This window comes from Engystomops pustulosus, chromosome 9, assembly GCF_040894005.1.
Source record: "Engystomops pustulosus chromosome 9, aEngPut4.maternal, whole genome shotgun sequence".
NCBI lineage: Eukaryota > Metazoa > Chordata > Amphibia > Anura > Leptodactylidae > Engystomops > Engystomops pustulosus.
This window is the reverse complement of record NC_092419.1, coordinates 100,787,276-100,803,299: the sequence shown is the minus strand read 5'-3', so window position 1 is coordinate 100,803,299 and position 16,024 is coordinate 100,787,276. Positions and strand designations below refer to the sequence as shown.

Sequence of the window (16,024 nt, the reverse complement as noted above, 5' to 3'; positions counted from 1 at the left end):
TAAGGTTTAAGAAATTGCAATTAGTTTAATCACAACTCTCCAAGTGAATAATGGGACCAGGTCCCGGACTTTACAAGGAGCAGGGACGCCCCTTAGTGGTCATAGATTGATGAAGAGATGAAATTATTATTCTGGATATGCAAATCAGCCTGCACGGGAGGCGGGACCTAATGTACAAGAATCGGAGGAAACTACTTTTACTGACAACCTACTGCTACAAAATCTGTGTCACTTTGGGACGGAGCACGAACCGGGCAAAGCTTTTTTTCATACTGTGTATGAAGCACAGCCCATTCCCATCCCATACAATTCATTAAGCTTCAGCTCCGTATGACGTACCGTAATTTTTCTATACGTCTCTTTGTATTGGGTTATGTTATTTAAAGGGGCTTTCCATCCAGAGTAAGTGATAGCGTGTCGCTCGGACCCTGTGATCTTGTGGATTGGCAAGGATCCCGACAGCTGGCCCGCTACCGATGGAGGTGATGTCATATCCTATGATATACCATCAGCTTGTCACCCCTTAAATGGGGTGAAAACCAATCAGCCCCCTTCCTGTATATGATCTGGATGTAGGCAGCGGCGGGTGTGAATGATATACAGTCAATTTTCTCCTTAGCGATAGGATATTAAACTTGTAAAACAAAGACGTAGCGCAGCGACCACAAGGCCCGGCTACGTCTTTGTTTAGTCTGAAAGTTTGATTAGTTTTTTTATGGAAACGTATACCAAAAACATATGTTTCGGAAACTGGGCACGGCGAGGGAGTTCTAAGAATCCGGACTATTTCACTGCCTCCTATTATAGCACCGGGGTTAAAAGAAGACCCCAAAAAGCTACCCCCTCCCCACCCTCTTCCAGGAGGTCTGTATGAAACGTCTTGCGGTGAGGTATCTGCCATTGCAAAATCAAGATGATTCTAGAATGTGATGTCTTCATGGAAGAACTCCAGGATCTTTCTGAGCGGGAATAAGGAAAATCTTGAGTGTGAAAGTGTCCCAAAACTATCGGCTCTGCAGTCATCGGGCCGTGAGCTGAGGGTGTCAGACTGTCCCCCACTTTCCAAACCTTCAGACGTAACCTGAAAAGCCACCTGTTCAGGATAGTCTACAATGCACAATAACTGCTCTGCTCCCTCACCTCGTGTCTCCATCCTCCCTCCCACATAGATTGTGAGCCCTCACAGACAGGGTCCTCCTCCCACTTGTCTCCTGATCACTGTAGTCTTGATTTGTTACGGTTATTACCGCCATGCTCATTTATCAGCTGTGTCTTATCTTGGGGTCCAACTGCTGGGACCCTCACCAATCACTAGGCGGAGGATCTGTTCTCACTAATTGAATGAAGCAGTAGGTCAAGCATGTGTCCTGCTACTCCATTCAGTACTATGGAAGTTTCTGAAATTGCAGAGCACAGCACTCAGGTTTGACCAGCACTTTCATAAGCGAAAGCGCCGAGTGGCGCGAAACGGCCCGTCGGCATAGCGGCACTGCGTGCCTCCCTGTATTTTACCTTGAATGAACAAATAAAGAAGATTTTATCTACCCATGGTGAGTGCCATCCGTCTTTCTACTATTGCATTTATTTGGACTGCTGTACCTTATCGGATAGAGCACCACTCTGGTAGAGTCATACACCTTCACAACCCCTGTCCACTTCATCGTACTGTTCAGCGTTGCACTGAGTGTCGGCTGTGCCCACACATTCCTTCTACTATCACTTTAGCACTTTCATAAGCAATGAGTGGTGGAGATAGCCAAGCGCTGTGCTCAGTAATTCCTGACGCTTGGTATGGTATTGTGTAGTTCGTGAGGGCAGGGCCTCCTTTCTTGTGGGTTCATTGTCTTTATTGCTGGGGGTCCCAGCAGTAATCAAACTTGGCACAACCCCTTTTATATAATCAGCGAAGGCCAATATCACCCCAGTTATGATTAGTCCCTGCGCTTCCAGACTACGCTCTTGGCTCCGGTCCTGGATAATGTAAATCTGTCACTGTGCTCTTGGCAGAGGCGTCTCTGCAGTCCAGATAACACGCTCTCCAGATTGAGGGGAGTGCTGCGCCAGTGATGGAGGATTGCTGATTGTTTCCCGCTGTCACATCGTAACATTTCATAACCAGCTGATAACCATTTAGTTTTTCCGTCATTCTACGTTCTCTAAGATTAAAGGGAATGTCCACAAATTGAACTTGGTTTTACAGATGTGTCATGTACAGTATATGAAGCGATCAATAACTATGTAATTACTCTGTTCTATAGTACAACTCAGATTGGAGACAGATTGGAGACAGCCCACCCTAAACCTGGTGTCTATTTCCCTTAAAGGGGTTCTCTGGCCCTTAATTATGAATGACCTCTCCATAGATCACCCCTGTGTGGACTTTTTTGACCCTAGTTTTGGTACTTGAGTCGCTTCTTCATAGATACAACACGGATCTGCTCTAGATACAGATGTGGCCGCTCGTCTGTTACATCACTGAGCTTCAGAAATATATCACCGGTAAGTCAGATCCATGTCAGGACACAAAGACAACAGAGAAGAGGCCTGGATAATGTAAGAAGCACCTGCAGAAATCCCTCCCCGGACCTCTCAGTAATTCCCTGTCGGCGCTGGGCTCCGCTTTGAACTTCTCAGCTGTTTGCAGATAACATCAGTTTGGTAACTTCTGCAATGGACGGGAACCAAAGCAGCGGAGCCTTTCATAGAGAGAGGTAGAGCGCCTGCGCCTCGTCTACACAAGGAATGTCTGGGCACCGGCTCCGCCGGCTCCGGTTACCTCAGCTCGTGCCAAGACGCTTGAATGAATATTGGGCAGGATACTACATTGTATCCGAGATTTGCAGGGAAACCTGATGCAGATTTTTGTGCAGGTACAAGGGGAACTCTTTGTGTTGTGAGCACTGACTGCAGCACAACATCTTCGTAGCGAATGTGCGACCGCCTCGTGTTTGTACATTACATGGACTGTACATGTCTAGTATGGTGCGTTTCAGTGAACCTCGATATCCTGTGGGTTGGTCACCGGTCGCAGAACCTTATTGCGAGTAGTTTATCTTAAACGGACACTGCTCCAACCTTTCACACCCCCCCCTCCATGTTAATGGTGGGGCCCCACAGGTTTCTTATTGTTTAGAAGATATGGCTCATTTCATTCACTTATAGAGGGGTTTCCCAGAATATGGAACAACACATACTTTCCCCCTCTGTCTGCCGATTCCCATGTTTGAGAAGTCCGTTTTCGGACCTGCACAAAAGCCACAAGTTCTGGGGGAGTCACGGGACCCGCTTCACCCAATGAGCATCCTCCTGCAACCACAGGATGTCATAGCTTTTTCCAGGGGCGTTCACAATCCCGAAAATTGGATATACCCATATAGTTGACCGACCTCTTACGATTGGGGTGTCACAAGAATGTGATTTGCCCCCTCTATAAAACACATTCGTCAGTGTAAAGTGTCACTACTATAGAAAAGTAATCAAAACCGCACAAAAAGTTATTACACGTTTAGGTTTCCCCTTTGCATGTTGGGTGAGAGACTTTAAGTTCCTCATGTGTTATCCCAAAAATAAAATATCTCACTGGTCCCGGCGGAACTTTATCCGTATCCGATCACTTTATCCGTATCTGATCTTCCGTCCACAAGGTGTGAAAGGATTCCCAGGGAAGGGAACGTTTTATCTTCCTTAAAGTAGTAAAATCTGATCTGATACTTTTGTCGATGTGATTCCTGGTAATAATTGTGACTCTGGAGCAGATTTGCCGAGCTCTGGGAGCTATAAAAGGCAGCGGGTGAGATTACTGCGTTCCTAATGTGAATTCCCAAGTTTACTCATCAGGATAAGTTGCTTTATAGCTTGTTGGCATAGATGTTTCTGAACGTGATGAGGTCTTTACAGACAGACAGATGACTGCCAGATACTGTGGGACTGGTGATTACATGGTAAGGACTGATGTCACGTGCTCTGGATGTCCTGCACGGATCATGTATGATGGTGTCGGAGGAAGGGAAGGACATTGGTGATGTCACTGGGTGTCTTATCCATGTGCGCTGTATACACATAGTGACTATCCTCGTCTGCTACAGACACCATAGACCTGCGTCCGGTCACTGATTCCTCCTCACATTACATTTGTGTTTTTGTAAACTTCGTAGTCACTTCGCATTGGATGTTCGTTGCATCCAATCAAACATTGTGGCTTGTTCCAGCAGAGTCTATGAAAACCATTGCCCAAAACTGGGCATCCATGTACTTAAAGGCGATCTGTCAGAATAGTCCAAATGCTCCAGGACAAACCCTATGGGGTTGATGTCCCGTCAATCAATTTGATGATTTGATGATGGCCACGCAGGTCCTCGTGCTGGTACTTGGATCTGCATCAAAAATGGGAGCACTTTACCCAAATCTTGCATCTTCAGCGAAGGAAATGGGTATTGGGTGACCCCTGTGAATGCCCCTTTAAGAGCCATATATCTCCTTGGTTTCAGAAATACATAGGGGATCATTGTAATTCTGTATCTAGTGCAACAAGAAGCAAATATGTCACTTAGTCCAAAACATTCGGAAATGGACCTTAGTAGTTTTTAAGATATGAGCCGCACTGAGGATAGTGATGACAACCTGTGCAGGGAGCAGAATATCCCGGTGACATCTTCAGGCCCCCCCTGGCTACACGACCTCGTCCCATCATTCATTTTTCGGAGATTGAGGTGAAATTGTAACCAACATTACACAGACGTTACAGATCCTGATGGCTCAGGGGTGTGGAAATAATTCAGACCAGAAGCAGCGATTGACGTAATGCAGGTGACCCGTCCATGGGCACATGATCCCCGTGAGGCTGAAGGTTCTGCCTGACATAATGGCTGGACCTCACTATTGGAGAAACACGTTTAATCAGTTCAATACAAGGAATTTCGCATCGGGCCGGGGTTACGAAAGGGATTTGGAAAGACTGAGTTTGTGAGCAAGAAATAAATGGAGCGTAATTGTTTTGGATTTTGGATTTTTGTTTTGGCCTTTTAGATTCGTTTGGCAATATTCGTAGGAGGATAAAGGGAAAAAAAATTTGGGTCTTAGCACGAGAGTGTAAAGCAGTTGTACAGGACCCCTCCAAAAGTAATAAAATAATCACAAATAGGATCCAGGCTATAACATGCAGAGCCAAGTAGAGTGCCATACATGGTTTAGTGGCTGTGCTTGGTATTGCAGCTCAACCCAATTTACTTCAATAGAATTCAGCTGCATCAAGGCCATGTAACCAATAAACATACATACATACATACATACATACATACATACATACATACATACATACATACATACACACATACTTACATACATACATACTTGCATACATACTTGCATACTTACTTACATACATACATACATACATACATACATACTTGCATACATACATACTTGCATACATACTTACATACTTGCATACTTACTTACTTACATACATACATACATGTATGCTGCCCCTTTGGGCTTTCAGGCCCCCAACAATCTAATATTGGTCACGTACCTGGATGTAAATAGTGTAGGATACTTTGTGTGTATATAAACTATTAAAAACGCCTACCATCAAAGATCATCATGACCAAGGACACTTACTCACAGATCCAGGGAGCGTGACTGTGGTAATCTTCTTGTATTTCTTATTCATGGCCTCTTTCCTAAAATCAATGTATACAAATATGCTAATGAGCCAGAAGGTCTCAGGGGGGTGTTACCAGATCCCCCTCTGTGCTGTAGTTTTGTTACTATGTGCAGGAGCACTGCTCGTCTTCTCCCCTGCTCCATCAGCACTTCCCCCTCCCTGTGTCTGGTGTAATCTCCCACAGTGGGAGAGGCACAATGTAACAGCCTTTGAAGCTGCAGCACAGAGGGGCTCCGGTCACACCCCCAGAGCGTAGTAGCTACATGGTGTAGTTTGTTGGTCAGTCCCATGTGCAATTATTTCAGTGGGTTTTGGCTTTACATCCCATCGGGTCCTATAATCTTTGTATTTTGCTCCTTCAGCACAATCGCCGCAGCGCGGTTTTATATCCAGAGCACAATTGTAAAATATGTTTCCGTTTTGTTTTTGTTTTTTTTACGCTTTAACACATTTTGGCAGGCGGGGCCCGATTTAAGGACGTTCCTGGTAGTGGAGATGAATGTGAGAAGAGCCGGTCCTGTCATTTCATCCTCTGCCATGGGGAATAATTATTACTTATTGGAGACGATGGAGTTTGTGACGTCGTCTCGGGATAATCTAGAACATAACATTTGGAATGAGGAATGGATTTATGTTCCCTGAGTGTGTCAGCGCTTTTGGCCCTGGAGTGATGTGTCATCAGAGCTTTGTTTCTGGTTGTCCTCACACTGCTGTGCACTGAGCCGCTCCATACATCCCTTCCTTATGTTAGTGGTCCCGGGGCGGCTCTTATCTATCCCGGTGTGGTACAGCTGAGCCGCTGGATGCCGGAGTCTTTCCCTTGGCCGGGTGCTATACATCATAACTTTATTGCTGAGCCGTATACTTTATGAGCACAGATTATAAACACTGCAAGTACTAGGAGCCAATAACATCACTTATTCCCTCGGCTGCAGCAGAAACTAACGGCCTGGATGAGAGACTGCAGCCACAGGTTTATTGCCGGTATAGAAGGTCACACTGTAACGCTGGACTTCAAGTCCAGTATCCCAGAATCCACTGCAGACAGGTATAGTCCCTGGAGAGATGTGTAATCAGACCTATGAGTATGTTAGTAGCAGCAGGACTGTGAAATGTGGATTTGTATTAAAGGATTGTAGCCCTTTCACGTATCCCTACACTGCTGTGCTCTGAGCTCTCCCTGGACAGTGTTAGATATAGTCCCTGGAGATATGTGTAACCAGACCTTTGAGTATGTTAGTAGCAGCAGGACTGTGACACATGGATTTGTATTAAAGGATTGTAGCCCTTTCACGTATCCCTACACTGCTGTGCTCTGAGCTCTCCCCAGACAGTGTTAGATATAGTCCCTGGAGAGATGTGTAATTAGACCTTTGTGTATGTTAGTAGCAGCAGGACTGTTACATATGGATTTGTATTAAAGGATTGTAGCCTTGCCAAGTATCCCTACACTGCTGTGCTCTGAGCTCTCCCCTGAAAGTGTTAGATATGGTCCCTGGAGAGATGTGTAGTCAGACCTTTGAGTATGTTAGTAGCAGCAGGACTGTGTCTGTGCCAAGTATCCCTACACTGCTGTGCTCTGAGCTCTCCCCAGACAGTGTTAGAGATGGTCCCAGGAGAGATGTATAATCATACCACTATGTTATTTGGTAGAGAAACAACTAATCATGGAATATAAATCTATATTTCACAGTCAAGCTGCTACTAAGGCTATATTCACACTGCCGTTGCCTGCCCGTACCGTACCGTAGCGGGTAACGGCAGTGCACGGGGAGAGGAGGAGGAGGTGAGCGCTGCTCACCCCCGCCCCTCTCCATAGGAAGTAATGGCGCACGGCGCCGTATTACGGCAAAAGATAGGACAGGTCCTCTCTTTTTCCGTGTACGGAGCGGTACAGTGCGGCACGTGTGCTGCACCGTACCGCTCCTGTAGGGCGCCATGCGCCCATTGCCGTCTATGGAGGACGTATATACGCCCTCCATACGGTCGTGTGAATGTAGCCTAAGTATAAGGTTTAGTGTGTCCTTACACTGCTGTGCTCTAAGCATTGAACTCCTTTATAGCCGGTCCCCACACATGACTGCTGTTGTTTCCAACCAGAATACAACTACAGCGTTTCTTTAGAGCAGAGGGGAGGGGCTGTGGAGCACATCATTGTAGAGAGCACAGAGCACAGCAGTGTGATGACACCTTCCCCACATGTGAACCAGGAGAAGCTACAATCCTGTAATATAAATCCATATACCACAGTCCATAGAGCCATATGTCACAGTCCTGCTGCTACTAATAACATGTATAAAGGTCTGATCACACATCCCTCCAGGGACAATACCTAACACTGGCTGCAGAGAGCTAGGAACACAGCAGTGTGAGAACATGCCCACAGTACAATCCTGGAATTTAGAGCCATATGTCACAGTCCTGCTGCTACTAATAGCATATACCAAGCACACATCCCTTCAGGGACAATACATAACACTGTCTGCAGAGAGCTAAGAGCACAGCAGTTTGAGAACATGGCCTCAGTACAATCCTTTAATATAGATCCATATGTCACAGTCCTGCTGCTAATAATAACATATACAAAGGTATATTCACTCATCCCTCCAGGGACAATACCTAACACTGTCTGCAGAGAGCTAAGAGCACAGCAGTGTGAGAACACAGCCTCAGTAAAATCCTGGAATACAGATCCATATGTCACAGTCCTGCTGCTAATTACAACATATACAAAAGCCTGATCACACATCCCTCCAGGGACAATACCTAACACTGGCTGCAGAGAGCTAAGAGCAAAGCAGTGTGAGAACATGGCCTCAGTACAATCCTTGAATATAGATCCTTATGTCACAGTCCTGCTGCTACTAATAACATGTATAAAGGTCTGATCAGGCTACAGTCTGGGTTGTTGGAGAGGACTTCTCCCCATCAGTCAGCGGGACTTTCCTTAAGTTCCATCCTTGTACATGGAGCCCCCACCCTTATAACATGACTGATCCAGTACAATACTCCCATCAGCCGTGTAGCAGGGAGCAGCTGTCGGGTTCCCCCGTGACCTTGTGGCTGCAGTGATATCAGATCTTTATGGATCTGGTGAAGTTTTCTCATTTCTTAGAAGCTTGTGGACACAGTCCTGAGGAGCGCGAGGCTCGGCCAAACTCTTCTGGAGTGATACAAACATCAGCACAAATACTTTCCATTTCGGATTCTCCGGCACGTGTTTCTTAACGTGTAATAAAAGCTCGGCAAGAACAAGTTGTTCCCCTACCATACACCACGCAGAGACCTCTGGGAGTGTCAGGACGGTTCTGTGTATGTAGATCTGCTACGATCATTTTCATGGGGTCTACAAGTCAGGAAGGTCAATTTATATCTTCCTTTAAATCAAGTAGAAAGGACATCTACGACCAGGATGAAGGATTGTAAACCAAGCACTGACATACTGCTGTGTACCCCCTCTGGCAGGATAGGCGCTCCTTCTAGCTTCCTATTTCCTGGTTTAAAAAAAAAAATGTCAAAATAATGCAAATGAGACTTAGGGGCTCTGGACTCCACAGGTTTTAATGGAGCCCTTCAGGCTTATTTGCATAATTGTTAAAGCCTTTGAGCTTCTTTTGCCCTTTATTTTAAGAATAAAAGAAGAGCAGATCCTGACAGAGGGGGCACACACCCATATGTATCTGTGCTAGGTTTACAATCCTTCATCCTGGTGTTAGATTTCCTTTGATGAAGTTCCAGTACATTAGAAAGTTGCACACGGTTCTCTACCATCATAATCCATCCTGATAAACCAGGGACATTACTCATAGCCCCAGGCACCGTGGTCATCTTGTATTTGTTATACATGGTCTCTTTCCTGCTAAAATCAACCTACCAGAGCCCCTCTGCGCTGCAGCTACACAGGTTGTTACACTACCTCCCCCTGCTCCCTCAGTACTTCCCCCTTCCTCTTCCTGATGTAATCTCACTGCAGCACAAAGGGGGAGGAGGAAGTGCTCCTGCACAGTATAACAGCTTGTGAAACTACAGCACAGTAGGGCTCTTGTGACACTCCCCCAAAGCACTTCTGTCTCATTAACATAATTCTAAAAGGTGGTTTTAGAAGGAAGGAGGCCATGGATAACATGTATAAGAAGATACCACAGTCCCGGTGCCTGGATCTATAAGTAATGTCCCGGATCTGTCATGATGGATTTTGATGGAAGACTTGCCACATAGATTTGGGACCCTAAACCATCTACAGGTCCTTAGGGTCCCTAGTCGACTTTTTTTGAAGTTTTTTAATGAAAAAATTTAGAAAGTAAACTTAAATACTTACCTGGATGTGAGTCCGATGAGGCAAACTGGAGTCACATCAGAGATCCCGTGCTGCTGCCTCATCTTGTGATGATAGTGAAGCCGGGGCAGTACCTCCAGTGCTTGCAGAGGGAGGCCGGGGTGTAATGCTCCGGCATCACTGTATGGAACGCGCAAGTATCGAGGGATCAAGAGAGCGAGGTAAGTTGTACGTTTTATTTCTTCTTCTTCTGATATCTTCTGTGATATTGTTCTGCATCTCCCTGGCGCCCATCACACATTTTAGTAAAGCAGTTTCCAGGTGACATGTTAGGATCCTTTTCCTCATGGAGTTGGGTCCTAGCTAAACCTCCTGCCGGGAGCCTCCATGTAAGTGCGTCCCAGACTAAATGGGGGATTAACAAACGTGGCGAAATCTGCCTCATCCGTGATCGCCCCTTTATGTCAGAGCCAGTTGATGGGTTTCACTTAAACCAAACCTGGAGAATTATCCCGGCCCCTGACAGCTCCACAATCCCCCCCCCCCCCCCCCCACCTTCGTGAATGTAGCTAATAGTCGTATAAACGCCAGAGGATCCGTCACTTCTGTCAGGAAAAGCTTAAACGCACAAAGGAAAGAAAGTATCACCTTACTCCAGGTTGTTACTATCGGAGTCGTGTAAATACAATCACATTCCTTCCCTCCGCCACCTCGAACGTACAAAATAATCCGAAACTTTGTGTCATCCAGAAAGATACAAAATGAATGTAGGGAAAGTCTGGACTTCTAGAAGGTATTTGGGTCTTGTTCTGAGTCCGGGTCACATCTATGGACTTTGTAAGTGCAGAACCTTCCGAACAAGGAACTTACAGGATCTTTACTTCAACAGTTTGCATTTTGTCATTGAGTATTTCGTTAGGGTAAGTGCGCCCATACCATAAGTATCGCTCAACTCTACCGCTATAAGACTCCACATACACTATAAGTAGCTAATAATAATTCCTTTATATATATAGCGCACACAGATTACACAGAGCTGCACAGAACTTGTCCCTGTCCCCAATGGGGCTCACAATCTAATCAAGCTACCAGTATGTTTTTGGAGTGTGGGGGGAAACTGGAGGACTTGGAGGAAACCCACCAAAACACTGAGACAACATACAAACTCTTTGCAGATGTTGACATGGATGGGACTTTAATCCAGAACCCCAGCGCTGCAAGGCTGTGGTGCTAATCACTGATCCACCGTGTTGCCCAGCTATAAACAATGCTTTTTCAGCGATTCCATGCAACTCCCCAATACACATGCACACTCAGTCCGAATTGGCTTGTGTGTACTTCTAAGGTGGAGATTGGATAAGACAGCGTTGTAACCTCCAAAATTCTCAGAGAACCGTAGGATTCAGCATGGCGCATCTTCTGACGTCAGCTGTCATGGATGTGTTGGGATGATGGGATGATCCTCACTTAGATTAATGCGGTGGCCTGACTTCCTCCACACGGATGAGGACGTCTTTTGGAGGAGGTTGACTATAGTAATGGTGGAGCATGGACATAACAGGACAGCTCTAGACTTTGCCCTGCTGGTGGCCTCTCCATTGGCCGTGGTCTGGGGGATCAGTGGCCCCAGTTACATGTATTTGGGTCTGGATGGGGGTTTGTTGGGATTGTCTACAACCAATGACCAGTGTCCTATTCGTCTCATGTGTTTTGTTTGTTTGGTTTGTTTTCTTTCAGCTGCTGAATCGGAAGGACAAGACGACCTTTGAGAAACTGGACTATCTGCTCTCCAAGGAGGACAATTACAAGCGCACCAGAGAGTACATCCGAAGCTTGAAGATGGTCCCCTCCATCCCGTACTTAGGTAAGTGTCTCATTCATGGTTAGTAACTAGTCTGCGCTGGATCCCCCTCCTCATACTGGCTGGTGGATGAGTAGACATCCAGCACGTGGGCAGAGGAGATGCTACCGAATGCTTAGTCCTTTCACTGGTCCTGAGTGTGCAAAACTACAGACTGGAACATTATACCTCACACTGCTGTGCCTTTAGTTCACTGCATGAAGTTTAGAGCACAGAAGTGTGAGGACACACCCACAGTGCACTGGACAAAGCGACAATCCTGGAATATAAATTCAAAGTCATCACAGTCCTGCTGCTACTAATAACATGCACAACTGTATGATTACACATCTCTCCGGGGACAATACCTAACACCGCCTGCAGTCTGCATGGTCACACCTGCTGGCAGGTTCCCTTTAAGGTCTTCTCCCTCACACGCTGCTCTCGTACAGGACCCCACGTGGTCCCGGACAGTTTGGAGTGAGCACTGAATGTGCGCTGTAATCTGCGGAGGTGCGTGTATACAATGACATCACTGTTTCCTGCAGATTTGCGGGTAGGTTGTCAGTAAATATTGGATTATTACATTAAACAAGCTGTTATTAATAACGAGCACGGAGCAGAGCTTGGACTTTCCTGATCGGAGGGGACTGTGGTTTCGGTACGTTATGTTCTGGGGACGCAATGAATGAATGTTGTCTATATGGTATGTGCTTCCTGCGTGACATACATCCATGGCGTAGGTGTTACCAGAAGAACATGTGCCTGATAATGAAATGCCTTCCCCCGGTGCCACCTGCGGAGTATACACTGGGAATTGCAGGAATGGCCATTGTTCTCCGTGTATCCGGAGCAGACATGGCATGGCCGCAGCATCAGGGCACTGCTCCTCATTGTCTCATAGTCCACCATCTATGTCACAGGTAACACACAAAGCCCTGCTCACTGTATTCAAGATCTCTGCTTGCAGTCACATATATTAGTTACTTGTATAACCATATACAAGGGGTACAGTCATATAAAGGCCATCAGAATCCATCCTGATAAACCAGGGACATTACTCATAGATCCAGGCACCAGGACTGTGGTATCTTCTTATATTTGTTATCCATGGCCTCCTGCCTTCTACAATCACTTTTTATAATTATGTGAATAAGTCTGAGGGGCTCTGGGGGATCAGCTTTTAAAGGGGTTTTCACACAAAACAAGTTAGGTCCTATCCACAGGATCGGTAGGGGTGATAAGACTCTACACAGATCACTAGGATGAATGGTCCGATGGTGTCTTATGTGCCCCAGTCAGACCCCTCGTCGCTCCCCGAGATGAGCAGAGCAGTAGGATGCACATGTTTGGGCTGCCCCAAGATAAATGGGACATCCGGCCATGTACATCCAGCTTCTCCACTCATCTCAGGGAGCGACTGGGGGTCCAAATGTGGTACATCTGACCCCCGTTCTCATGATTTGTGGGGTCTTAGCGCTGGATAGGGCCTAACTTGTTTCATGGGAAAACCCCTTTAATACATTCTGTTTCTTGGCCCCCAGCCAGAGGTTTGTCATCAGGGACACTGGACCCGGGATCCTGGGGGCGGTGATTAAAAAAAAGTTTCCAGAATGAGATGATGTTTTAGGTAATTGATTTGTGTCTCCGTTTGCCAGGACCTCAGACTTTTCATGCTCAGAATCCAGTGAGATCAGCACCGCTGCGGTACAGCCCGCAAATAACGCTGGGTTGTAAATTATACGGCCGGAGAATGTATGAGGTTTTACGTCCCACACAGCAGTCCGTGATCAGCGCCGCTCCCTTCTGCTGGTTCTGTTTCAGACGCTTTTGCTTTCTAAGTTTTGCAGTGTAGGAATTACATTGTGTATATGGTATATTATGTAGGGACTGTGTGTGCATGGATTTAGTTATCATGGTTTGGTCTTGGACACAAATTTAAAATCGGTGACTTCCGTTCGGGAGCTCTGCCCAACCCGGACATGTTGCTTGATCGGCTGCAGGGTGGCCATTTTTCTCCTCTAGCAGCTGGCATGGCTGTGGACACACCTGGCCAATCACAGCCAGGCCTAGTTCCTAGGGGTGTAAATCTCCCTGATTTGGTTAGGCAAAGCTGTCCTATGAAGGACGCCGGACCTGAAGTTGGAGTCCGCTCATCTGTAGTCTTGACATTAATATCCGATTTGTGAATGCTTGGTTTATCGTTGATCTTTCGGTCGTGCATACAGCTAAGCTCAGACCCGCAAACTCTGTCCTTGTGGGGCTGGGATCACCGTTACAAACCCACTTCAGCTTGTTGGTAAATCCAGATAACACTTGTATCAGTTCTTACACTAATTGTTGCCTAAAGATCCGTAGACGACAGACCTGGAGGCCATTGTCCGGCATTAGGCTGTCATGGCAATCCATGAGGCACCGTACAATTGTGTCGAACGGATCTGTCAGAATTCATTTCCCTGTGTTTAATTGTATATATGCCTTGGGAACCATTGACCTGGGCATCTGAGGGGTAAAGATTTCTCAGTCCAGAGCCTGGCAGTGTGTAAAATGCTTGTAGACAGGGAGATTGTTCTTTGGACAGCAAATGGCTGTACTGTATAGTTCAATAGTAATTCTATATAGCGATATATCCTGGACAGAACCAGAATCTATATAGCTATATAGATTCTGGTTCTGTCCAGGATATAAGTCTGTATATCATGGACTGAGGATAACCAATATGGGTGAATATGAGCACAGACCATCGTCAGGTGTTTGTGGAAGAAGGTTTCTACGTTTACAACCCTTTTACGGAGTCGATCATAGAACTCCTCAGACTCCTGGTTTTCAGAAAGTCCATCTGTAAGGTGAGTGTCTTGAAGTGTCTTGCTCGTTCCTCCTCGACTCCTTGTGATAACTCTTCATGTCCCGCTGCTCCCCTTCGTCTCGCCTCGGCCTGGGGATTTGGCCGCAGCTGCTTAGTGTCTTGCTCTTTTGCGGTTTTTGCTTCTGATGTATTGGCTAAAACTTATGTTGTACAAAACTTTGGTCAAATATTTATCTGAAGGAAAAAAAAGAAGCAATTTATCTGTGTGATTAATCGGCGTCTGACATCTGTTTTCAAGTCGGCTTTACATTTGTTGAAGACCCTGATGTAAACACATCTTCTCCATTACCCAGATCCCTTCCCTTCTATCCTCGGCCATCTGTCTTTCAAATTTCACTCAAAACTTTGGAAAATATTGCCTTACCCTTCAGTTTGCGGCTGGATGAGGACGGCAGGCGCATGATTTAAGTGCCTCGTCTTGTAGGAATCAATTATACACTGTCTCCCGTAAGACTGGACCCGGCAGCTCGGATGTGCATTAGGGCCGGGCGATTGACACGACTCGTAGCTTGTATGTCCTTGTGATGCATCTGCTAAGTCACTTGTAGACCCTGAGTCACTGCTCGCTGGGTAGGTGTACGCCACACTACACGCGGATATAGGATCTGTCTACCTTTATCCTAACGCAACCATCGAGCATCAAGGACGAAAACTAAGGAGTCGTCTGCTGAACCAGAAACCACTGGAGCCTCTGCTTTTATGTATTTACTGAAGATTTCATGTCCACAAACCCCATTGATTTGTATTGATTTGTAAGGGTATATTTGCCTGGTAAGGTCAAATTTAGATGACCTCCCCCCCCCTTCTCCTAAGGATCATGATAAAGGTCCAGACCTTTGGGCCTTTGAATTTAGTGACTGGTCTTACGCGTTTACTTTGACGGCTATGGTTAGCAATGCGTCCATGCTCGAACCTGCCGCTACATCCACACTGGGGTAACGGGAACATCGTTTTCAGAATATTCAGGGAAATTGTTTGGAGTTTTTATTGATGGTATGTCCACATTTTATTGGGGGGCAGGGCGTATGTTCTTTCATGGAAGAATGATGATTGATGAAAGATCTTCCGCCCTGACAAAAAAACTTTAGATTTGGCCGATGTCTTCCCAGACTAGGAAGGCCAAAAATGATTATTTTTTTTCCCAATGAACAATCGTCTGGGTTGAAATGATCCATCTTTATCCACTTTATATGTGTGTAACTTGGGATCTATAGCTTACCTATCATGGGAATGAAGGGTGGGACATGTTACAATATGCACGATCCTTGTCGTCCTGATAGCTGCTATTTGGACCTGGAGAGAAAAACTGGATCAGAATCGCTTTTGTAGACATATCATTTGATATTTAGCTCTTCTCTAATACCTTTCCCATAACTT

The 16,024-nt window shown here is 46.0% G+C and overlaps 1 protein-coding gene across 7 annotated transcripts in view; it reads left to right on the top strand.

Moving 5' to 3' along the window:
• Positions 1–16,024, top strand: part of RALGPS1 (Ral GEF with PH domain and SH3 binding motif 1) — a 254,050-nt gene that overhangs the window by 100,657 nt on the left and 137,369 nt on the right. For all 7 annotated transcript variants that reach the window (XM_072124780.1, XM_072124779.1, XM_072124778.1 and 4 more), the window contains one exon: positions 11,679–11,805. In XM_072124780.1, coding sequence (XP_071980881.1) covers positions 11,679–11,805 — 127 coding nt within the window. The remainder of the gene's footprint in view (positions 1–11,678; positions 11,806–16,024) is intronic.